Source organism: Mastigoproctus giganteus, chromosome 9 (genome assembly GCF_048544385.1).
Source record: "Mastigoproctus giganteus isolate SK-2022 chromosome 9, ASM4854438v1, whole genome shotgun sequence".
In the NCBI taxonomy this organism is placed as follows: Eukaryota; Metazoa; Arthropoda; class Arachnida; order Uropygi; family Thelyphonidae; genus Mastigoproctus; species Mastigoproctus giganteus.
In genome coordinates, this window is record NC_143583.1 from 150,571,458 (window position 1) to 150,598,298 (window position 26,841).

Here is a 26,841-nt window from a genome sequence, read left to right on the forward strand (position 1 = left end):
AGTGAAATGCAAGCATATGGCATCCAAATGAAAATAAGAAACAATTTAATATTAAATGTAATATTTATTAGAAATTTCGAACAAATCTTTCAATCCAGCGCCTTTGTAGAAAAAAAAAAAAAAAACTTATCCCGCCAGTGCTATCACCAGTTTCGCTAAAGTGTTGATAAAGGTGTTTTGCCTTTTCACGAATGATGAGTGAACTTAACGGAATTTTATTTTTTGAGTTCGGTCTTCTATCCACAGATTTAAAGCCTTTCCCATTTTTTCTAATTTAACATCACGAGTTACAGAGCAAATTTTTGAAGCAACTAGCACGTTTTCACGGACACTACGGCGGATTTTTTGATTGATCTTACCGTTGACTCATTGATTTTATAATGTTTTGCCACTGAGGAGACACTTTCACCTTTAGAAATTTTGTCTATTAACTCAATTTTATTCGCTAATGTCATCACCTTCTTTGATATTTTCACATTTCTCTTGTTATTCGTAGCCATATTTTTGTACGGGTTAGAAAGAACTTGTCCACAATAACGTCACTTTCGTCCGTTAACACACTCGAAAAAAGTCTGTTTTACACTGCAAAACGGTAGATTTATCACTTTTATAAGCATATCAATTTATAAATTGATAAATTTATTCAATTTATAAATTTAAATAAATAAATTTATTTATTTATTGAAATAAATTTATTCAGTATATGTCGTTTGCTTTTAATTTTTATGCTTATAAATTGATAAATTTATTCAATTTATAAGCATATAAATTAAAAGCAAACGACAAAAACTTCCATTGCAAGCACATAACACATACTGAACAAGGATTAGCGAAAAACATCCACGCTGGCGATTTTGTCACCCCTCTCCCCCCACCCACTGAGCGCTGTTTTGACCGGGAAAGATAATTTTAGCCACGCCCATGTTTTTTTTATGGCGGATAATATTCACGGCGCTTTAAAATTCACATTTTTTTAGGTTTCATTTTATATTAAATCAGCAATCGCGAATACGCGAAACCGCGAATACAGATACCGCGAATAGCGAGGGTTTACTGTAACTAACTAACTAACCAGACTCTGTAATTTGCAAAACTTAAGCCTTTCTTCGTAAGAGCAACCCTTTGTTCCATTCACTAATCTTGTTGCCCTTCTCTGTACCCGTTCCAGCAGCTCCACATCCTTCTTGAAATGAGGCCTCCAGACCTGTATACAGTACTCAAGATGTGGCCTAACCATTGCCTTATACAAGAGAATAATCACCTCCTTATCCCTGCTAGAAAAATTCCTGTATATCATTGACAAGACACCATGAGCTACTCTTGCAGCTCGTCTGCACTGCTAAGAGAACTTCATATCTGCCTGCACAATTACCCCCAGGTCCTTTTCATTCTCCACCACTGTCAGTGTAGTACTGCAGAGTTGATACGTAGCTCTGAGGTAACTGTTTCCCATATGTAGTACTTTACATTTGTCAATGTTAAACTTCATTTGCCACCTCTCAGCCCATCTGTTCAACCTTTCCAGATCCTGTTGCAGCAGCATAGCGTCAGTGGTGTCCTTAACAACCCTGCCAACCTTTGTATCATCTGCAAACTTGGACATTAAACTTGATATCCCATCATCAATATCATTCATAAACACCGAAAACAACAACGGACCCAACACTGAACCCTGAGGAACTCCACTAATAACATTAGTCCACGTTGAGCAGTGTCCATTGATTACCACTCTCTGTCTTCTGCCACTCAACCATCCCCTTATCCATAGCAGCAATTTGCCTCCAGTGCCACACTGCTCCAATTTGTGCAGCAGTCTTCCATGTGCAACAGTATCAAAAGCCTTTCTAAGATCCAAATATATAATATCGAAGTTATTCCCTGCATCTAGTTCTTTTGTGACTACATCATAGTATCCAATCAAATTGGTCAGGCAAGACCTGCCCTTAACAAAACCATGCTGCGTCTGAGCTATAACTGAATTCTTGTCTAGATGATCCTGCAGTGCTTCTTTAACCAGTGCCTCCATTAATTTACCTGGAACAGAAGTTAAACTAACAGGTCAATAATTACTTGTGTCAGCCTTTGATCCTCCTTTGTGAATTGGGGTTACATTTGCACATCTCCAGTCTATGGGTACCTCCCCTGAGTCTAAAGAAGCTCTCATAATTATGGCTAGGGGTTTGCTTACTTTCTTTGCTGCCTCCTTTAATATAACTGGATAGATCCCATCCACCCCAGGTGCCTTTTTTATGTTTATCCTCAACAATCTCTCCTCCACGTTCTCTCAGTTATTACAAAATCATCCAGCTCACTGCCAATGTTTACTTTACCTACATCATTCTCCTTCCTGAATAACTCCTCATGCGTGAATGTAGATGCAAAATACTCGTTTAGATTGTTAGCCACCTGAGCAGGATCCTCAACTGTTGAACCATCAATATCCAGTGGACCAATCTGATTCATCCCTTTCCTTCTTGAGTTTAAATAGTTAAAGAACTCTTTTCTGTTTTTCTTTGCATCCTTTGCCAAGGATTTTTCGTAGTCTGCCTTTGCCTGCCTAATCTCCTTTGTGACTTGGTTACAGACCAACTTATATCTATCATAGGCTTCCATGTCACCCATTAATTTGTATGTATCCCATGCATTTTTCTTCTCTGCCACATGTCTCATTAGTTCATCTGACAACCATTTAGGCCTAAACCTTGAACAATATTTCTTAGTTGGTATGTAAAGCCTGGTAGCCTCCAAGATTAGTTCCTTGAATGCTTCCCATTTTGAGTTTGCTGTTGGTAACATCGCCAGTTGGTCCCACTGTATAGAATTTAAATACTGTCTCAGACCATCACAGTCGCCTTTACGAAAACAAAAACCCTTCCCTTTACCTCTGATGGTAGTTACTTCCTTGAGTAAATCCCACTTCAACACACTGTGATCACTGCCACCTAGTGGTTCATTTATCTGCAGATTCTTAATGCATGAAGAATCACTACTGATAATCAGATCAAGAGTATTGCTCCCTCTTGTTGCCTCACGAACATGCTGATGTAGAAAACAATCATCCAATAAATCCACAAAAGCCTTGCTAGTGTGCGAGTGACCAACCCACAAATTCTAGTCAATATCTGGGAAATTAAAATCCCCCATTATAAGACTCTCTGATTTACTGGCCCACTCTATTTCCCTGTACAATATCTTATTATACTCATCAGAGTCATTAGGCCTATAGCACACTCCTACTCTCAATTTTGATTTCCCTATGCTTATGTCACACCAAACTGACTCGACACTGCCCTGTCCATCGATGTCGACTGGCTTTGCTTCCTTGGACTTTATGTGTTTCTTAACTAATAGCATAACCCCTCCTCCCCTCCTGTCCTGTCTATCCTTTCTATACACATTGTATTCCCCAAATTCCAGTTCCGCATTCCTTATATCTGTGTGACACCACATCTCTGATATCCCAACAATATCTGCCTTTGATGTTTTGTGCAATACCTCAAATTCATCAAATTTATTTACCAAACTCCTAGCATTGGTGTACACACAGGTATACATGCACCTGTTTCTATTCTTGGCTACCCTAACACAACCCATGTGTTTACTTGTACCGCAATGACTCCCAGCAGGCTCTGAAATATCCTGCATCTTGTTTTTCAGGCTTCTGCTCATTTCAATAGAAGCAGTGCAAGAATCACTTCCACCTCTGCCAGTGGCTACTGTTAATCTATTAGTCCTTGTATACCCCCCCCCAACTAGCAGTTTTCCGACCCACCTAACTCTGCCTCGACAGCATCAGCAAAAATTCTTGCACCCTTTCTATTTAAGTGTATCCCATCCCTGTAGAAGCAATCTCTCCTGTTAACAAGTACAGTCCAGGCTGAAAAAAATTCTACCCCTTGAGCCTTGCACAATCCCTCCAGGGCCGAATTGATCGACAAGGCTCTCATCATATACTCCCTCCTATCTTGTCTGGGCAGAATTGCAGACACTTTCAAATTCAACCCTAATTCACGGCTTTTTTTTCAACAGTGACCTGTACTTGCTAAGTAATTCCGCCGGTCTCCTACTCTTAATATCATTTGTATGATATTATGTATGATATCATTTGTATGATATATTGTATGATATCATTTGTATTCATTCCACATGTCCAAGCCACCTCAACCTAGATTCCTGCATTTTTTTACTCAGAGGCCCCACCTTAACCGCACCTCTGATGTAGTCGTTTCTTATCCTGTCCTTCCTTGTCACACCACACATCCATCTTAGCATCCTCATCTCTGCCACTTCCATCTTTTTCTCCTGGGCCCTTGTAATCGCCCATATCTCAGCACCATACATCAATGCCGGTCTAACCACAGTTTTATACACTCTTCCCTTCATTTTACAATTTACTTTCTTATCACACAGCACCCCACTCATCTTTCTCCAGTTCAACCATCCACATTGCTGTATTTCTGCACTCAGTCCTCCATCCCTCTCAACGTTCAATCCCAGATACTTAAATTTCGAAACTGATGGTAGCTTTTCCTCCTGCAGTTTTATAGAGCTCTCATCTTCTCCATTTAATACCATATATTCTGTCTTTGTTCTACTTATCCTCATGCCTCTCTCTTCCAACGCTTTCCTCCATTCCTCCAATTTCTTCTCGACCTTTCTTTGAGATGGTTCGCACAGTACGATATCATCCGCGAACAGCATACTCCATGGTGCTCTACTCTTCACTTCTCTCACCAACAAATCCATTACCAGATCAAACAGATATGGGCTGAGAGCTGATCCCTGGTGTAGTCCAACTTCTACAGAGAACCCCTCAGTCATACCTACATTACTCTTAACCTGAGTCACCGCTCCCTCGTACATTTTCTTCACAAGCCTTATGTACTTTTCTGATGCACCCTTCTCCCTCATGCATCTCCATACCTCTTGTCTGGCAGCTATGCTTTATGTCTATGAACACCATGTGCAACTCTACTTGCATCTCCCTGTATCTTTCCATCACCTGCCTTAAAGCAAAGACAGCATCTGTTGTTCCTCTTCCCGGCAATAAACCAAACTGTTCCTCTCCTATTTCCGTCTCCTTCCTTCCACAGTTCTTTCCCAGATCTTCATCGAGTGAGGCATTAACTTTATTCCCCTGTGGTTCCCACATTCCTGCACATCCCCCTTTCCTTTATAGATTGGCACAAGTATACTTTCCCTCCACTCATTGGGTATCCTCTCCTGCTGCCACAGTTTTTCCATTAAGTCCCATAGGATATCGATCCCTTCTTCTCACAGCCTTATCTATACCTCTACTGGTATCTGATCAGCACCTACTGCTTTCCCCCTCTTCATTTTTCTGAGTGCTCTTTCCACTTCTTTCCTGCTTATGCCTTCTACTACTCTTTCATTCGTCTCTCCATTCTCGCACAGTGCTCTTGGGCTTTCCTCATTTAGTAACTTCTTAAAATAGTCTTTCCACCTTTCCTTAACCTTCTCCTTGTCCTGTATAACCACTCCCCTCTCATCTTTAATCTGTTTTATTGATGAGAAGTCCTTTGATGCTTTGTCTCTCGCTTTGGCTATTCTCATCAATTGTCTATCTCCATCTTTCCTTTCCAGTTCCCCATAGGCCTCGTCCACTGCATTTGCTATTGCCACAGCCCTTTTTGCCTCCTTATATTGCTAATTTATATGCTTCTTTATCTTCCTGGCTACCTGTTAAATCCCATCTTTTCTTCTTCTCCTTCTTTTGTTTTATCACCGCTTGCACTTCCTCATTCCACCACCAGGCCTCCTTTCCTTTGGCACTCCCTTTCCTGATGTTTTTCCCAAAAACTCTTCTCCAACTTTCCTTATGATACAACTATTTAACTTCCACCACTCTTGCACATCTTCCGGTAACTTTATTCCCTTTAGCACCTTTTCCCTAAACTCCTTCTTCAAGCCCTCCTCTTTCAATCTCCACCATTTTATCCTTTTCTCCCCTGTCTTGAATATTTCCTACTTTTGTCCACTGCAACCTCCCAATCGACCACGAGCAGTCTATGTTGTGCAGACACACTTTCTTCGTTTATTACCTTGCTGTTCCTCATTTCCTTTAGATGCCTCCTACGGCACATGATATAGTCAATCTGACTTGTCCTTTCCCCACTCTTGTATGTTATCAGCAGGCTTTCTTTCTTTTCAAAGTAGGTGTTAACTATCGCCAGGTCGAATGCCACTGCGTGTTCTACTATCCTCTCCCCTTCTCTATTTCTTTCCCCAAATCTCCACCTTCCATACACTTCCTTCCTCTCTCTCGCTTAGCATTAGCATTAGTAGAGGCATTTGATGCAAGAAAGCAAGCTTATGCAGCATCAGCCAAAAAAAAAAAAACCCACTTCCACTTCACCCCTCTGTTCGTTCAAAATACCTGTCCAGCTGAACCTTAAACTTATTTAGGCTATCAACCTCCACTACAAGGGATGGAAGTCTGTTCCACCAACCAACCACCCGCTGGCTAAAGGCAAATTTCCGCACATCTATCTTACATCTGTCTTTCCTCAATTTGAATTTATGCCCTCTCAGGTGATTTTTCTGAGCTAGAGGAAGAGTCTCATCAGCATTGAGCATGCTCAAACCATTCAAGGCTTTATACACCTCTATCAGATCACCTCGCTGGTGCCTAGTCTCCAGACACTGTAATTTGCAAAACTTAAGCCTTTCTTCGTAAGAGCGCCCCTTTGTTCCATTCACTAATCTTTTTGCCCTTCTCTGTACCCGTTCCAGCAGCTCTACATCCTTCTTGAAATGAGGCCTCCAGACCTGTATACAGTACTCTAGGTGTGGCCTGACCATTGCCTTATACAAGGGAATAATCACTTCCTTATCCCTGCTGGAAAAATTCCTGTATATCATTGACAAAACCCCATGAGCTACTCTTTCAGCCCGTCTGCACTGCTCAGAGAACTTCATATCTGCCTGCACAACCACCCCCAAGTCCCTTTCATTCTCTACCACTGTCAGTGTAGTACCACAGAGTTGATACGTTGCTCTGGGGTTGCTGTTTCCCATATGTAGTACTTTACATTTGTCAATGTTAAACTTCATTTGCCACCTCTCAGCCCATCTGCTCAACCTTTCCAGATCCTGTTGCAGTAGCATAGTGTCAGTAGTGTCCTTGACAACCCTGCCAACCTTTGTATAGTCTGCAAACTTGGACATTAAGCTTGATATACCATCATCAATATCATTTATAAATACAGAAAACAATAATGGACCCAACACTGAGCTCTGAGGGACTCCACTAATAACATTAGTCCACGAAGAGCAGTGTCCATTGATTACCACTCTCTGTCTTCTCCCCCTGAACCACCCCTTTATCCATAGCAGCAATTTGCCTCCGATGTCACACTGCTCCAATTTGTGTAGCAGTCTTCCATGTGCAACAGTATCAAAAGCCTTTCTAAGATCCAATTATATAATATCAAAGCTATTCCCTGCATCCAGTTCTTTTGTGACTGCATCATAGTATCCAGTGAAATTGGTCAGGCAAGACTTCCCCTTAACAAAACCATGCTGTGTCCGAGCTATAACTGAAGTCTTGTCTAAATGATCCTGCAGTGCTTCTTTAACCAGTACCTCCATTAATTTTCCTGGAACAGAAGTTAAGCTCACAGGTCTGTAATTACTTGTGTCAGCCTTTGATCCTCCTTTGTGAATTGGGGTCACATTTGCACATTTCCAGTCTATGGGTACCTCCCCTGAGTCCAAGGAAGCTCTCATAATTATGGCTAAGGGTTTGCTTACTTCCTTTGCTGCCTCCTTTAATATAACTGGATAGATCCCATCCACCCCGGGTGCCTTTCTTGTGTTTATCTTCAACAATTTCTCCTCCACTTTACTCTCAGTTATTACAAGATTCTGTAGCTTACTGCTAGAGTTGAATACACCTCTGGCATTCCCCTCGCTGAATAACTCCTCATGTGTGAATGTCGATGCAAAATATTCATTTAGTTTGTTAGCTACCTGAGCAGGATCATCAACAGTTGACTCATCAATATCAAGTGGACCAATCTGATTCATCCCCTTCCTTCCTTCTAGAGTTTACATAAGTAAAGAACTGTTTTCTGTTTTTCTTTGCATCCCTTGCCAAGGATTTCTCGTAATCTGCCTTCGCCTGCCTAACCTCCTTTGTAACTTGGTTGCATATCAACTTGTATCTATCATAGGCTTCTGTGTCATGTGTTAAAGATTTCTGTGTCATAGGCTTCTTCCTAAATGTCCATTTAAATCACCCCCAACAGTCAGTCTCTCCTTCTCAGGTATTGCCACTTGATCCATTTCCATCCAAAAACTGCCCTTTTCTTCTTCCCCGCATCCTACTTGCGTGGCATACGCACATACTATTGTCGTCAATTGTCCACCCACTTCCAGTTTGCTGCTCATAATCCTATCATTCCTTCTGTTAACCTCACACACTCCATCTTTTAACTCCTTATCAACTACAATACCTACTCCATTTCTTCCTCTGTCATCTGCTCCCCTAAAGAGCAACTTGTACCCTTCACCGAGCTCTTTTGCTTTATTTCCCTTCCACCTTGTCTCTTGTAGGCCTAGGAGCTTCACTCTTCTTCTTTGCATCAAATCCACAATCTCTCTACTCTTTCCATTCATCGTCCCAATGTTCCTATTCCAATACTTTTCCTCCTCTTTTTCTTCTTTTGCTGGACTAACTTCTTTAACTGAACTCGTCCTTTGTTCGGTAGCCCTGACCCTTTTCTCACAGTTTCCGGGCGACATGACTGTGCGTCGCTTATGGGGTGCGCCCTAGCCATTCCACATCTATTTTCCATCATTCTATCATTTTATTTTGTTTTGGCATAGTTTTTTTTTTACGGCCGGATGCCCTTACGATACGGTCAGACATGAAATTCTCTGAGCATTTTAAACAGGTTGCAAGGAAGGCCCATGGTGTCCTGTCGATGATCTATCGAACTTTTGCAAGTAGAGATAGGGATGTAATAATCCCATTATATAAGGCTTTTGTTAGACCACACTTGGAATACTGTGTTCAAGTACGGAGACCGCACCTAAAGAAAGACATCGAGCTTCTTGAAAGGGTGCAAAGACTGGTAACTCGCCTGGTGAGATCGGCAAAAGGGCATCCTTATGAAGAAAGACTTCGAATATGTGGGTTGCAGAGTTTGGAAACTAGACACCTTAGAGGAGATTTGATTGAGGTGTTTAAGGCTCTGAGAGGCATCAGTAAAATGAATGAGGATGAAATTTTCAAGATTATAAATGATGCTTGAACTAGGGGACATAAATTCAAGTTATTGGGTGGAAATGTTTAGTTGGACTGCAGGAAGTTTTATTTTAGCCAGCGAGTTATAAATTATTGGAATAAGTTGCCTACATGGGTGGTAGAGGCTGACAGTTTGGGGAAATTCAAAGGTCATCTGGATAGTACCTTCGGGTCAGGGAAGCGCATAGGATGATAGGTTTAATTTTGTTTTCTTTTATTAATTATTATTTTTTATTTTATTTTAATTTTTTTATCATTGTTTTATTCGTTTCTTTTTTTTTTTTTTTTTGGCTGGTGCAGCATAAGCCATAGGCTTTCTTGCTCCATGCGGCCATTACTAATACTAATACTTCAAGACTCCAAATAAAAAAAAAATAAAAAATAAACCAGAAATCATAAAATTCAAGTAATAACTAGAATAGGTATAAACAGATATTTTGCAAGTCGTAAATAAGCAACAAGAACCAGCATTATAAGTTGTCATTGGGAAATTTGTGTACCTATTATCTTGCAATCCCCGCTGGCTTCACACCTACAGCTCAAAAAAAAAAAAAAAAAAAAAAAAAAAGAGACCAAATGTTTAGTTTGATTTAGTGCATTGCGTCGATTGCTGTGTTCCGTCGCCTTGCAAAAACACAAATTTTGTTTTGTTATTTAGGTCAGGGATGTGGGATTTTTTTTTTTTTTTTTATAGTAAATATATATATTTTTCTTTTTATAGTAATTTTTTTTTTTTTTTTTTTTTGTTTAAAAATTGCGAAAATGATGGGCAAATGCAAGAGTTGTGCTTTCAAATTAAGCAAAAACTTGAAATTATTTAAAAGTTTGAAAATAGTGCATCCGTTAAATCTCTAACGAACCGTTATAATGTTGGTGACCAAACCATATGCGACATTGTAAAAAAAAATAAAGGGAAGCTATTCAATTTAAAATTGACATCGTATTGGACACGCGATTAGTTTTTTTTAAGTAAGTTTTTTTCCCTTGGTTAACCACGGGTAACGGAATCAGCAGATACGGGGGCACAACTGTACTTAGAATTTTCAACATATTTCTTAAGTGACATCCTCTTGAAATTAGATATTCTGCAAGTCTTTTTTCTTTCCTCTACTCATTCCCTCTTGTCTTTTTGTCTTCTAGGTATTTCTGCAGTTTACCAGCACCCAAGCCTGGCATCTTACTCAAAGGAGACTTATTCGTAAATTGAGGTAATTAAAAAAAAAAATAGTATTGTATTATTATTTTCTATTATGTTGATTAATTTTTACGTTGTTAATTAAATGGTTAATTGTTTTATCTAGTTGACCAAACAATCCTTAAATTTTTTATCAGCTAATTAGTCATGTCCTGTTGCAATGTAAATTAAATGGCATGTAGTTTAAGATTTTCACAAGGAAATTTTCTCTGGAAAATTAATAATGCTGCAAATTCTGAGTTAAGATGAAGTTTATCATACCAAATTCATGAATTGTGGATTTTTATTTTAATTTTCCATTTAATTAATAATTTTTATAGCTAAGTAAATTTAAAAATTTCTTTGATACTTTAAATTCATCCTAAGAAGATAAAGCTGTCATTGTGAATGCAGATTATGTATGTAGTTTTTAAATTATATAAAAAACACTATTCTCCATGTAAAATTAACAAAATAGCAGTTTATTGATCTCTATAAAACAGGATGTGCTATTTTTGTGAAAAGCATTCATCTTTAGATCCGACATAATCAGCTATAATATGCTCCTGTTTGATATCTGTCATTACTTTGCTTTAGGCTATTAGACAGTGCAAAGATATCCAAGAAATATACCATTTAAGGATTGGGTATTTGCCTGCATGCCAGGCTAGGCTTCACCAACTATTAAAGTGGCAAGTAGCAAAAATTTATGAAATTACTTCGGCTTTCAAAGTACATTTCACCAAATTTTGCTAATGACCTTTAACAGCTTGTGAAATATGGACAATTGACTTGAATGGTCCTGTATCCTTGTGCTTGTAAGAAGTGTATTAAGTACACCAATGATTAATACCTGATGGCTACAGTTTTAAAATATGCAGAAATTTTTAAAAGCTTCATGCTTGAGCAGTGAGAGTGATTTGATTTTTTTTATCCCCTTTTTTCCTTGCACAAAGCTCAGCTGGCCATTTGTATGCCAAGGGTCAAACTTTATAAAGTACGCCATCAGAATAGACCAGAGCTCTTTTTTTTTTCTTTTTTTTCCCTAATGCTCTGTGATATATATCCCGTGATCACTGTCATTCGGAATTCATTACTTAACTTTTCATACATAACATACATGCATACTTAACTTTTCATACACAAGGTACATGCATACTTAAATTTTGCTCAATAACATACACACATAACTGTTATAACAACAGTTATGAATACACCACCAGTTTTGAGTTGCCATTGGGTTATGCATTTTTGTAGAGGTGTACAGATTTGAACAGTTGCATTTGTCAGGACCATAGCCAGTCCAGCTTGTTTTTTTTTTTTTTTTTTTTTTCAAATATTCAGCACATATTTACCATATATCCTTGAATATAAGCCATACCCGCAAAACTATATGGTCTTGAAATGAAAACAAAAATATATATTTTATGTACATGTATCATTTTTGACATAAAAGAATATGTGCGCATGCAAAACTAGTCTTGCTTTCACTTCGGTATTGTGCTCATTTTGAAACAATAAATGCAGAATACTGATACATTATAGAATACAGCAATACCCTGCATAGCACTGATAATTGGTACCGAAACTATTATGTGTTATGTGAAACCATACTGATTGAGGTATAATTATTATGAGTTTAATTGAATGCGTACCAGAGAAACAGTCTATAAACAAATTATAATAAATCTATGAACAATTTGCACTTGATAGCCAATTAAAAGGGTTTGAAAAAAAAATATTGCAAAAAATTTTTTTATTAATGAAAAGGTAACATCATGAGAGATGAGAAAAGAGCTTTATTGTTTATTTAGGTATTTCAATAATGAAGTATGGTGAAGTTATCTCTCCTTTTTCTCAGCATACAAGTCTGTAGCATCAAATCCCATTTTATAAAATTTGCCGTATCTTGATGCTATGTTCAACGTTCGTATCTCCATTCATAATCTCCTTGTAGGCCAAGTCAACCCCCCCCCCCACACAAAACTTTCTCCATTTCTTCTGTTGAAAATTCTTTTGGTGCCACTTCAGAATTGTTTTTCTCTTCTTCATATGCAGTTTTCTCTTCAATTTCAAGGAGAGTTGCATCATCTAGTTATTTTCACGTGAGTCAGTGCAGTTATGTACATTGGCATTGTCTATAGTTTTGGATCCCAGGTCTTTTCCGATATTCACAATGTCTTCAGCAATTGTCTGAACTTGCGATTCAAAACCAGTGAAATTATTTGCCAAATGGGGCAAAACATGCTGCCAAATAGAACACATGTTGTTGGCAGTAATTTCTAGCCAAGATGCAGATATATTTTCGATCGCATTCCTGATGTTATCATTTTTCAAAAATGTTTGTAAAGATGATGATCTCACTCCTGTTGAAGCTTCAATCGCTTGAGAAAATGTTTGCCGCAGATAATACGTCTTGAATGCGGCAATTACTCCTTGGTCCATGTGTTGTAAGGGAGACATTGTTTTAAGTTTGAAGAAAGCATATTTTTACATTTTCATTGAGATCAAAAATTTCAGGTGGATGGCCTTGGTACATTATCTAAAAGAACAAAATTTTGAACTCCATCCCTTCATCTTTGCAGTAACATTCAATTGTCAGACAAAAATAATTTGTGAACAAAGAATAATCTTTGTGCTTTTTACGCAACCCTTTAGAGCTCTTGGGTTTTCTGCTCTGAACATGAGTGGAGGCTTCAATTTAAAATCCCCAGATGAGTTTCCACCCAAAAAAAAGTGTTAAATGATCTTTTGATGCTTTATATCCAGGTTGGGCCTTTTCATTTTCAGCTAAAAAACTTTGTGAGGGCATTTTTTCCAGAACAGTCCGGTGTTGTTGACGTTGAAAATTTGGTCGTCCTTGTAGCCACGTTCTTCAATGATGTCTTTCAATTCACTGGGAAATCTTCAGCAGCATCTTTGTTTGCACTTGCAGTTTCACCTGAGATACAAACATTGTGAAGCCCAACGCGGTTTTTAAAGCGAAAAACCAACCACGACTGGCTGTAAATATTTCTTTAGTCTCCTCCTCTTCATTTTCTTCTTTTTCCTTCAATGTGTTATAAAGGCTCATGGCTTTCCCTTGAATGATTCTTTGACTCAAAGCAATTCTCTTTTGATTACAATCTTCTATCCATATTAATCAATAGTGAACTTATTCGCTTAGTTATCACTTTCGTTGTGTAAGATGCTGTAGACTTTCTCTGTTTTTTATACTGATCCTTCTTTTGAATAATCTTTGATACTTCATTCATTCCATTTTTCGGTGCGCTTTTAGCATATGATGTACCATCTTCATGGCACTTGATAATATCAAGTTTTTTTTACTAATGTAAGCCATTTACGTTTAGTAGTAGCTCCACTGCTTTCATAACTTTTCCTTTTTTGACTCATTGTTTCATATTTAGAGGGGTAAAAAATTGTGAAATGAAAATTTTGAAAAGCTATCACGTTGTTTCGCCAGAATGGAATTAAGAATACTCAACACTGTTGCATATTTCCGCTGACTGCCTGAGGGGAGCTATCGGCACATGTGCATGTAAGACAATAGAGTTGGCACAGCAGCATATATGTAGAATAGGTGTCTATGCTGTTGAATGAGTTTTAATATGTACAGTAAATTTTCGAATTTAACTTAATTGAAAACCATGTTATAGTGAAACCCGTGCTGTTTGAAGCCATGCTAAGTGAGGTATTGCTGTATTTGAATGTAGATGACAAGAAAAAATAAATTTGTTAGGAGGCAAGGAACTATGACTGCCATTTTATTATGAACACTAACTCTGAGACTGTTGAAATACAAATCTCTTTGATATTGGCAATATTGTTGCCTTATAACCATACGGTGTTATTTGAAATTCTCTGTGCAACATTCAGAACATCTGCCAGTGAGCAAGTTTCATGTTGCTCCTTGTAGCGATATTAGTTAAGATGAGAGGCTTTATTATCAATGAGAGGCTTTATTATCAAAAAATAGGCATGAAGCATTTCCATTGGGATTCCACTAGTTGGAATCAACAATTCAAAATTGATTTCAAATCAAGTTGATGTATCACTTAATTTAAAGCTAATGATCACTTCTTGGTATAGGTAGAACATTCAAAAGAGGCTTTCTAATTAGAACCAGACATTTTTTAAGATTATTTCCTCCCCCTTCCTTAAGTAGTGTGACACGTGTTCTCCAAGAACAAGTTTTGCACTGTTAGATCACTAGCTGGTTCTCCTAATATGATTATATTTAAATTAAAGTTTAATATTTACATTAAAGGTTCCAAAAATTCATCCTGCAGCTTGCTTCTCCAGCATGAGTTTACTAAATAATTTTTTTGTTTTTAGTGCTGCAGAAAACTTTCCCATGGACTTAGCACAGGGGTTCTCAATGGGGGAAATATTTCCCCCAAGGGGGCAAATATTGGTTTCTGGGGGGAGGGGAGAAAAAATCATGGGCATTACAATGGTTTGTGGCCCTCCAAAGTTCAACCCTACCCAACAACATCTTATTTCTTAATGCTTAATTTCTCTCATTGGGTTTTCTTTTTCCATATAGGTATATTATATTGAGTGAGTGAGAAATTTTGATAAAAGTGGGCATCTTTGCATTTCATAGCCATTAAATGCCTCAGTGCTCTCAGAGGTAATGTTTCTGCAATCTTTGGCGTTTGGGCCTTTCCGACAGCTGCGACCTTAGCGGGCATGGTTTTTTATTTATTCTTTTGTTTCATTGCTCAATATATGATGCATGGATGGGATGAGGAAATGTTTCCGTCCATTTTTTATACTTTCTAAGCGACAATTAGTATTGATTTATTATTTTCTTGTGGAAGTTGTTTATTTTTGATCCACAGTGCTTTTGTGAGTGACATGGGCTATAAGAGTTAAATAAAAATAGTTTATATTTTATTATTTAATTCTTTATAGTTATTTAATCCATCATCAGTCATGTCAAGTGCTGAAAATAAAAAGTGTAAAAGTGAAAAGAAAAACAGTATCTGGATGAATACTTAGCTTATGGTTTTATTGAAAGCCCATTTGATTCAAGACAGCCTATGTGTCTTATGTGTAATATTTCTTTTTCAAATGAGGCTATGAAACCATCAAGACTTTTAGATCACTTAAATAGGAAACATCCTGATAAAGTTGGTAAACATATTGAATGTTTTAAAACAGAATTTTGAGCAACATAACACAGTTACTTCCTTATTTAAGAAGAACACACAAATGATGATGGAATGATTGCATCTTATAAAACTGCAGAAATCATTGCAAAAACTGGTGATGCTCATACAGTTGCTGAGACTGTTATACGACCCGCATTACAGACTGTAATTTCAACAGTGATGCATCAAAATCCTTCCAGTATTTTAAAAGCATTGCCATTGAGCAACGATTCAATTCGAAGACAATCAATGAGATGTCAGTTAATGTTGCAAAGCAGCTAATTGACAAACAAAAAATGGGAAAATTTTCTATTCAGATTGATGAATCCATAGTTACTGTCAATAAGGCCCTTCTAATGGCATATGTTCGTTATTTCGCTGATGATTGTAAATTGCAAGAAGAGATGTTGTTTGTAAAATCTATAGAAACTGATTGTACTGGAGCATCCATTTTTGCTGCTGTAAAAACATAGTTTGACGAAAAACAAGTGCCATTGGAAATTTTGGTATCCTGTACCACTGACCACTCTGGTATCATGTCTTCCAACCATGGAGGTAGCACCTCCATGGTTGGAAGACATAAAGGTTTTATAGCCCACCTGGAAGTATGTCCCAAAGTTCTTGCAATACACTGCATTGTGCACTGCCATCATCTGGTTGCAAAGCAGATGATGGCAGTGCACAAATTTTTTTATTGACAGTAAAAAAATATTAGTCCAGTTCTTTATCAGTCTCTCAACATAGTTATTAAAACCATTAATAACATAGTCACATGGCAAATATGATTGCCTTTTCAGAAAATTTTGTGTTGATAATGAAGAACAGTATGTGAGGCTTCTTTTACATACTGAAGTCAGATGAATTTCTAAAGGAAACTGTCTAACAAGATTTGTAAACCTTTTTGATATAATAATTAAGATTTTTAGAAAGCAAAGGAGAGACAGATTTAGCTAAGGAGATCAGCAAACACAAAAACAACATATTATATGGCTTGGATTTTTAAAAAACTTAATGAAGTATCGCTTCAGCTTTGCTGAAGCGATACTTCAGCAGACTTGACCAGTATGAATTCCGTCAGTGGTGATATTCTGACTTATGTTATCCATCTATGGACAAATTAAATGGAAAAGTTTAGTGAAACTCAAGCAGTTGCTCTTGATATTTCAAAGGCTTTCGATCGTGATTAGCATAAAGGTCTTCTAAATAAACTTCCATCTTCTGGTTTGCCAACAGTTTTTTGTAATTGGTTATCCAGTTTTCTCTCTGATTGATTGATTGATTGATTTGGTAGTTGTTGGCGCATCGGCTTCTGTGGCCATATTGCACCTCCCAAGGTTTTTGCAGTACTTTGATCCAAGCCCGAGGCGGGAATCGAACCCGCGACCTTTGGGTTGCCGGGCAGGTACTTTACCCACTCGGCTAGCCCAGTCGGCTTTTCTCTCTGATTGCTCACTGTGAATGATGGATGGCTCTCTGCCTTCTAACTTCTCTACCAGTGCTGGTGTTCCTCAAGGTTCAGTTCTTTCTCCCACTCTTTTCCACTTGTATGTTAATGACCTTCTTCCATTGACCGGAAATCCTATCATTCCGCCTTCTAGTTTGAGAAACTTTGCACTGCACAAACAACTTAAACTTCTCGAATATCCACTACTAATTTCTTAAATGCTGTTCTCCAGGTAATTCTCCAGTGGGGCAAGGATAACTTAGTTGATTTAAATCCTTCTAAAACTCAGTCCTGTCTTATATCTCACAAAAAGGATTCTTCTGCTTCCATGCTTAACTTCCATGCCACTCTGATTTATAGGAAAAATCATATAACTCTATTGGAGATCACCTTGACTTCTAATCTCTCTTGGCATAAGCACATTACAAATATTGCTTCTCCTGCATCTAAAAAATTGGGTTTTCTAATTCACTCTTGGTGTTACTTTTCTTCCAAATAGCTGGTCACTCTGTACAAATCAAATCTGCCCTACCATGGAATATTGTTCCCACGTGTAGGGCAGTACTCCCAAAATCTCTCTCAGGCTTCTAGATTCCATTCAAAAGAGGGCAGTTAGATTAATTAATGACTCATCTCTTACAGAGTCTTCACTCTCTCTGTCTCATAGACATTCTGTTTCTGCTGTATGCCTTTTCTGTAGATACTTCCACGGGCAGTATTCTTCAGAATTTGCTTCTATAATTCCATTTCTCTCTTCCAAAGGAGTCCGAACACTTGCCACAACTGGTCAACATCCTTTTACTGTCTAACTTCAAACTCATAGAACCAAGTTTTCTTCTTCCTGATTTATTCATTCAACTTCCAGTTTCTGGAACAACCTTCCTTCATACATATTTCCTGAAAATTACAATCTTCAGAAGTTCGTCTAATGCCAATACATATCTTCTTTCATCTTGTCAACCTCCAACCCATTCACGATACTAAGTACTATAGTTTCTAATATCTTTTGTGTTTGGGGTTTTCATTAAAAAAAAAAAAAAAAAAAATCTTGAGCTGAAAAGCGTGAATCTGACTCTGATCTCATCCACAATGAGCAAGGCTTGACAAACGGTTGCCATGGCAACTAAGAGGTCTGGCTCGATGGCTAGGATTTTACAGGTCAATCTAGCTGCTATGAAATTGAACTGCCTGTTCTTTGTTTTGGAAATACAGTGGACCATTAGTATGGATGTTAAATTAACTACAGCATTATACTGCATAACTAAAAATCTCATTCATATTTATATATTCTGTGTGTGTGCTGAATCCAACAGTGTTATAGTTTTTCTTTAGCATCAATATTCTGGTTGCAGTGGAAGGTTTTATGTCCTTGATTTCCATAGTATTTTTTAATATTAAAAAGGGCGCACAACTGGGTTCAAATGTACTACATCACATTATTGGTGGCAACAAGTTTTGTAGTACATGTGAAGCCTATTTTGGAATGCCTATGGACTGATCAACACAAGTTATGGTCACCTCGTTTCTGCTGTTGTTGGAGATCAACATTAGAGAGATAGTTTTATGGTAATTATAAGCATATGCCTTTTGTTATTCCTCGAACATGGAGAGTTCAGAAACCATCACGATAAATGCCACTTTTGGGTGGTAGATATATTAAAGTTTAAAAAGACAAGAATGGGCTTCAATATGTAGCAAAAATCAAAAAGTTACGTTGACCAGGTTATTACCGTGTTGGCAAAGATTTTTGCAGCTCCGGCGAATGCTAAGTTTTTATATATTTAGTTGTTGTTTTATTGACTTAATTGTTATACTAAATTATTTTCAATAAGTAACTTTATACTCCTAGTCAAGCTCCTTGTTTATTTGAATTTAGATAGCAATTTTGAAAATTAATACTTAGTGTCTGTAGATCTCCGTAGCCAAGTGGTCAGGAGAAGGAGTGCAGTAGCACACACTCTTTGAGTAGATCAGGGTTCAAGCCCCTGACTGCTAAATACTGTCGATCTGCCAACCTGCACTGGAACAACGTGGCAGATTATGGTCCATTTCCCTTAGCATGAATTGTTGAGGAGGCTTCCATCCTGCAGAGGGTTGATAATGGCTGCAGGTTACCTTTTTTTTTTTTTTTTATTTTTTTGTCCGTAGATCTTACCATTCGTAACTTGTTGCCTTTGTTACATGATACAAAATAGCTTAAATCCCGAACATCATAACGTAAGGTTTAACGTAAAACTAAATAACAAAATATATAGCACTGTATTAGAAATCTGTTAGAGTAGTATAGTTTTATCAATTAAACAGTAAAATTTATTAATCTTATTAAATTTCATTGTTAATTGAATTATACTTAACTGGAAGCATGACCCAGACTAGAGCAGCAAAGCAGCGAGCACAAATTAGCAGTTGTACTGTGGCTCGCTGGAGAACCAAAGGGGGGAGGGGAGATTCTCCCCTCCCCCCTTTGGTTCTAGAAAAAAGGGATGAAATTTAAAATGTTTGCAGACCTGTCTAGAACAGGACATGATCTAGCCAATTAGGATGTCTTTGTGTGTGCGGGGTGCAGAGACTGTGAAGAAATTAGGCACCAACTCAGCGTTCTGATGGGTGTCTATGAGAGTTTGAAGTGTAGGGTAGATGCCCTCGAATAAATTAATAGGAGGCGCCCATCAAGCTCTCAGCTGCCCAACTCAATGCCAGAGCTCACTCTTGTACATCAGGGGAAACACAGTGGCAATCTCCAAGACAAAATGCACTGTTCCCACAGGAACTAGTTATTGTTGGAGACTCTATTGTCAGGAAGACGGAGAATATATTAATAGTACAGGTCGACCATCACTAATCCGGCAGCATTGGGACCTGTGGGGTGCCGGATCACAGGTGGTTATTTTAGCACATGCATTTTACCCAACAGCTAACCATTTCCTTCTACCTTTAACACGTTGACTGCCAAGCTAGTTTAAGAAAAAAATTCCCCAGGGGCCAAAAAATATTTAGGAAATAATTTGATTAGTAATTCTAAAATAAATATTGTAATGTCAGTGTTGTCGTTTTTTCGCTTAAAATATAAAAAAAAAAAGTCTTTTTTTTTTTTTTATGTCGCATATATGTGGCCAATGTGGCCACATATTTTGGTTATTTTATTTCTTAAGAAGCCGTGTCGGCCACATATGTGTAATGCTATTACGGCATACATATGAAGGTTGTTTGTAATTAGTTTATTGCATTCACAGTGAACGCTGCAATAAAACTAATTAAGATAAAATGAACTCTCAAACATCGCAATAATTTTGTCAGTATTGTTAGAGATTTTGTGAAAACAAGTTTGTTAGCGCGCTGTATTATCCATCATATTTTGTTTTGTTTTTCCACAAGTTTGTATAAGTGTGTTGTAAAAAAAAAAAAAAAAAAAAAAATCTAAAAAGGAATGGCTAAAAGAAAATTACTAAAATAAGAGGAACTGAGAGAAATTGCTGGAATTTACAATTAAGCAGAGTTAAACTTCTCACAGACACACCGCTGTCGAGTTTTTTCAGGAGTTCAACTTTATCTGTTATGGACAGTGTACAGTGTTTGTGCTTTACACCACAAGAGGCACTTCCTTTATGAATTGGAACCATGGCTGGGGCTAAATGTGAGCAGGTTATAATAACAAATGCAGAAAAACAAGGAATGGCTTGCCAGTGTTTACGGGTTGGCACCAACTGCTGATGCTGCAACCAACGCCATCAAAACAGTAGCGGCAGGTCGGTGCCGACCCAGGAAATTTGAAATTACATTCACGGAAATTATGTCCGAATTAGTGGTGGAACTGGATTATCGGTGGCTGGATTAGTGATGGTCGACCTGTATTAATATTAATATGCAAAAAGGATAGGTGGAACAGGACCAGGGTATGTCTGCCAGGGGCAAAAGTTGATGACGTTGTAGAGCCGATATCATCTTTTAAGGGCACAAAAGGTGATATTTTTGTAGGCATTGGCACTAATTGACCTGTACTTGTTAAGTAAATCTGCAGATTTACTTAACAAGTACAGGTCAATGCTGAAAAACAGTCGCGAGTTAGTCTTGCCAATCAATTTGGCCTTAGAGAGATTGTGCAAGGCTCACGGGGTAGAATTTTTTTCAGCGTGGTCTGTGTACTAACATGAGAGACTGCCTCTACAGAGATGAGATACACTTAAATAGAAAGGGTGCAAGAATATTTGCTGATGCTATCAAGGCAGGGTTAGGTGGGTCGGAAAACTGCTAGCTTGGGGGGGGGAGTCACAGACTAAAAGATTAACAGCAGCCACAAGCAGAGATGAAATTGATTCTTGCACTGCTTCCATTGTAATTAGCAGCAGCCTAGAGAGCTAGTTGCTGGGGATTTCAAGTGTTGGGTTGTGTTAGGGTAACTAAGAGTAAGAACAGGTGCATGTATACTTGCATGTATACCAATGCTAAAAGTATAGTAAATAAATTTGATGAATTTGAAGTGCTGATCAAGGCAATGAAGGCAGATATTGTTGACAGAGACATTGTGTCACACAAATATAACCACCCCAGGGGCTCACATCTGGTGAGTATGGGCTTGGCACACCCAGGGTTCTGAGCTGGATATCATCATTCTTCTCTTTCTTGGTGATTCCTTTCTACTTCTCTCTCTCTCAGTGTAACTCGGGAAAATTTCCTGTATTGACTGGAACTTGTGGGTTGGTCACTCGCATGCTAGCAAGACTTTTGTGGATTTATTGGAGGATTGTTTTCTACAGCAACATGTAAGAGGGGCAACCAGAGGGAATAATACTCTTGATCTGATTATCAACAGTGATTATTCATGCATTAAGAATTTGCAGATAAAGGAACCACATGGTGACAGTGATCACAGTGTGCTGATGTGGGATTTTCTTAAAGATGTAACTACCATCAAGGTTAAAGGGAAGGGTTTTTGTTTTCATAAAGGTGACTACAGTGGTCTCAGACAGTTTTTAAATTTCTATACAGTGAGATCAACTGATGATGTTACCAACCGTGAATTCTAAATGGGAAGCCTTCAGAGACTTAATCTTGGAGGTTACTAGGCTTTTCATAGGTTGAAAAGCCTAGTAACCTCCAACTAAGAAATAATGTTCAAGGTTCAGGCCTACCTAAATTGTTGTGAGATGAATTAATAGGCTTGTGGCAAAGAAGCAAAATGCATGGTATGCATATAAATTATCAGGCAACACAGAAGGCTACGGCAGATATAAACTAGTCTGTAATAAAGTCACAAAGGTGGTTAGGCAGGCAGAGACAGATTACGAGAAATCTTTGGCAAAGGATGCCAAGAAAAACAGCAAAGAGTTCTTTACTTATGTAAACTCTAGAAGGAAGGGGATGAATCAGATTGGTCCACTTAACATAGATGGTTCGACTTTTATTGATGATCCTGCTCAAGTAGCTGATAAACTGAACTAGTATTTTGCATCTACATTCACACGAGGAGTTATTCAAGGATGGGAATTCCAGAAGTTGATCAAACTCTAACAGGGAGCTAAGTGATTTTGCAATAACTGAGAGCAAAGTGGAGGAGAAATTGTTGAAGTTAAACATAAAAAAGGCAACTGGGGAGGATGGAATCTATCCAGTTATATTGAAGGAGGCAGCGAGGGAAGTTAGCAAACCCTTAGCTATAATTATGAGAGCATCCTTAGATTCAGGGAAGGTCCCCATGGACTGGAGATGTGCAAATGTATTCCCAATTCACAAAAGTGGTTCTATAGGCGACAAATAATTACAGACCTGTTAGTTTAACTTCTGTTCTGGGGAAAATAATGGAGTCAGTGGTTAAAGAGGTGATACAGGATCACCCAGACACCACTGCAGTAATAGTTCAGACACAGCATGGGTTTGTTAAGGGGAAGTCTTTTCTGACCAATTTGACTGGATGGCTATGATGTGGTCACAAAGGAACTGGATGCAAAAAATAATTTTAATATCATATGCTTGGATTTCAAGAAAGCTTTTGATACTGTTGCACATGGAAGACTGCTGTACAAATTGGAGCAGTATGGCATTTGGGGAAAGTTGCTGCAATGGATAAAGGGATGGTTGAGTAGAAGATGGCAGAGAGTGGTAATAAATGGACACTGCTCTATGTGGACTTATGTTATTAGTGAATTCCCCCAGGGTTCGTGCTGTGCCCATTGTTGTTTTGTGTATTTATCAATGATATTGATGAAGGTATATCAGGTTTAATGTCTAAGTTTGCAGATCAGATGATACAAAGGTTGGCAGGGTTGTTCATATCACTAAGTACAGTATGGTACTGCAACAGGATCTAGAAAAGTTAGGCAGTTGGGCTGAGAAGTGGAAACTGATGTTTAACATTGAAAAATGTATATGGGTACTATAAGTACTGCATGTGGGTAGCAAGTAACCCAAAAGAAACGTATGAACCGTGTGGTACTACTCTCAGTGGTGGAGAATGAAAAAGACCTGGAGGTAATGATGCAGTCAGATATGAAGTTCTCTGAGCAGTCCAGATGGGCTGCCAGAACATGTCATGAAGTTTTATCAATTATATGGCACAGGTTTTAGTCCTTCTCTACATAGCCACCGTGCAGATTTATACATTTTTCCCATCGATGGATGAAGCTACGGATACCATTTTTGTAGAAGTGGTGTGGTTGGTCTTTGAACCATAACTCTGTTGCAGAAATGATTTGAGGGAAGGAAAGAAGTCCGATGGTGCAAGATCGGGTGAGTAGGCTGAATGGGGCAGTATTTCATATCCACAAGTGGCTGCTTGTGTTGTTGCAATTTCAGAAGTGTGAACTGGGGCATTGTCTTGAAGCATTCTCACACTGTTGAACAGCATGCCATGCCTACATGTTTTGATTTTCTCCCATAATTTTGTGAGTAAATTGGCATAATAAGCACCTGTAATTGTTCTACCTTATTATTATTATTATTAGCTATATGGTGCAAGGAAACCTGAAGCTTATGCTGCACCAGCCAAAAAGAAAAAAATCCCAAGTTACTGTGAGAGAGAGAGAGTCAAATGTAGTAGGGAATCGCCAAGAAAGAGAAGAATAATGATATCCAGCTCAGGACATAGATGTGAGCACCCCTGAGGCTTATTATGCCTTTCTCATCCCAAAACACTGAGAGCAAGACCTTTCATGCTGACGCTTGGGCCGTTGCCTTCTTGGGGGGTGGGGAACCACGATGTTGCCATTCCTTGGACTGCTTTTTACTTTCAGGGTTGAAATGGTGTATCCAACTTTCATCCTGAGTGATTAAATGAGAGAAAAGGTTTTCCTCATTCTTTTGGCACATGGCTAACAACTCTTGTGATTTCTGTTGTTAATCAGCCTTCTGGAAACCAGTCAATAATTGGGGAATCCATCTTGCACTCAATTTCCATAAATGGAGTTGGTCAAGAAGGACTGTTTCAGCGGAGCCCACACTAATCTTCACCTCCTGGGACAATTAACGTACAGATATTCCATGATTAACAACCCCACTTTTCTGGCATCGATGGCTGAATGCGGATGACCTGGAATAGGCTCAGATTTTACTGATGTCTGACCACACTTAAACTGTCTATGCCAGTGCTTCACAATACCATAGGATGAGGCTTCATCCTTATATACAACAGTCATCTCCTCGTGGATTTTTTTAGGAGATTTCCCCTTCAAGAACAGATACCAGATTACAGCTCTGGCTTCAACTTTGTCCATGATGCTACTTGGTCACATGTTCAGCTCTGTAAGAGAAAAACAAATTAAGACACGGCTGAAATTTTACACCTTTCGTACAGAGATATATATGTATGATGCTACATACAAAATATCATGACTCTGCGATATGTGGAATTAGGTGAGGGCGATTCTTTATTGTATCACCCTTGTATAGTAATTTTGCTAGTAGAGACCACCTCTTTATCCATAGCAGCAGTTTGCCTCCAATGCCACACTGCTCCAGTTTGTGCAGCAGTCTTCCATGTGCAACTGTATCAAAAGCCTTTCTAAGAGCCAAGTATATAATATCAAAGTTATTCCCTGCATCCAGTTCTTTTGTGATTGCATCATAGTATCCAATCAAATTGGTCAGGCAAGACTTCCCCTTAACAAAACCATGCTGTGTCCGAGCTATAACTGAAGTCTTGTCCAGATGATCCTGCAGTGCTTCCTTAACCAGTGCTTCCATTAATTTTCCTGGAACAGAAGTTAAACTCACAGGTCTGTAATTACTTGTGTCAGCCTTTGATCCTCCTTTGTGAATTGGGGTCACATCTGCACATCTCCAGTCTATGGGTACCTCCCCTGAGTCCAGGGAAGCTCTCATAATTATGGCTAAGGGTTTGCATACTTTCTTTGCTGCCTCCTTTAATATAACTGGATAGATCCCATCCACCCCAGGTGTGTTTTCTTGTGTTTATCTTCAACAATTTCTCCTCCACTTTACTCTCAGTTATTATAAGATTCTCTAGCTTACTGCCAGAGTTGAATACACCTCTGGCATTTCCCTCGCTGAATAACTCCTCATGTGTGAATGTCGATGCAAAATATTGATTTAGTTTGTTAGCTACCTGAGCAGGATCATCAACAGTTGAACTATCGATATCAAGTGGACCAATCTGATTTATCCCCTTCCTTCTAGAGTTTACATAAGAAAAGAACTCTTTACTGTTTTTCTTTGCATCCTTTGCCAAAGATTTCTCGTAATCTGCCTTCGCCTGCCTAACATCCTTTGTAACTTGGATACAGATCAACTTATATCCATCATAGGCTTCTGTGTCACGTGTTAATTTATATGTATCCCAAGCATTTTTCTTATCTGTCATATGTCTCATTAGTTCATCCATTTAGGCCTAAACCTTGAACAATATTTCTTAGTTGGTATGTAAAGCCTAGTAGCTTCCAAGATAAGTTCTTTGAATGCTTCCCATTTTGAATTTGCTGTTGGTAACACATCAGTTGGTCCCACTGTATAGAATTTAAATACTGTCTCAGTCCATCGTAGTCGCCTTTACGAAAGCAATAACCCTTCCCTTTACCCCTGATGGTAGTTACCTCTTTGAGTAAATCCCACTTCAGCACACTGTGATCACTGCCACCTAGTGGTTCATTTATCTGCAGATTCTTAATGCATGATGAATCACTACTGATAATCAAATCAAGAGTATTACTCCCTCTAGTTGCCTCCCGAACATGCTGATGTAGAAAACAATCATCCAATAAATCCACAAAAGCCTTGCTAGTGTGTGAGTGACCAAACCACAAATTCCAGTCAATATCTGGGAAATTAAAATCTCCCATTATAAGACTCTCTGATTTACTGGCCCACTCTATTTCCCTGTACAGTTTCTTATTATACTCATCAGAGTCATTAGGCCTATAGCACACTCCTACTCTCAATTTTGATCTCCCAGTGCTTATGTCACACCAAACTGACTCGACACTGCACTGTCCAGCGATATCGACGGGCTTCACTTCCTTGGATTTTATGTGTTTCTTAACTAATAGCATAACCCCTCCTCCCTTCCTATCCTGTCTATCCTTTCTGTAGACGTTGTACTCCCCAAATTCCAGTTCTGCATTCTTTATATCTGTGTGACACCACGTCTCTGATATCCAACAATATCTGCCTTTGATGCTTTGAGCAATACCTCAAATTCATCAAATTTATTTATCAAACTCCTAGCATTGGTGTACACGCAAGTATACATGCACCTGTTCTTTTTCTTAGCTAACAGGTAGTTGATTGCTGGAACAGGCTTCCATCTGTTGTTGTGGAAGTTGATAGCTTAAATAAAGTTAAGGCTGAG

General features: G+C 38.4%; 1 protein-coding gene across 3 annotated transcripts in view; it reads left to right on the forward strand.

Annotated features, from left to right (window-relative positions):
- GrlHz (Gustatory receptor-like Holozoa) overlaps nucleotides 1-26,841 on the forward strand; it is a 235,172-nt gene that overhangs the window by 102,816 nt on the left and 105,515 nt on the right. For all 3 annotated transcript variants that reach the window (XM_090381276.1, XM_090381277.1, XM_090381278.1), the window contains exon 6: nucleotides 10,412-10,479. In XM_090381276.1, coding sequence (XP_090237402.1) covers nucleotides 10,412-10,479 — 68 coding nt within the window. The remainder of the gene's footprint in view (nucleotides 1-10,411; nucleotides 10,480-26,841) is intronic.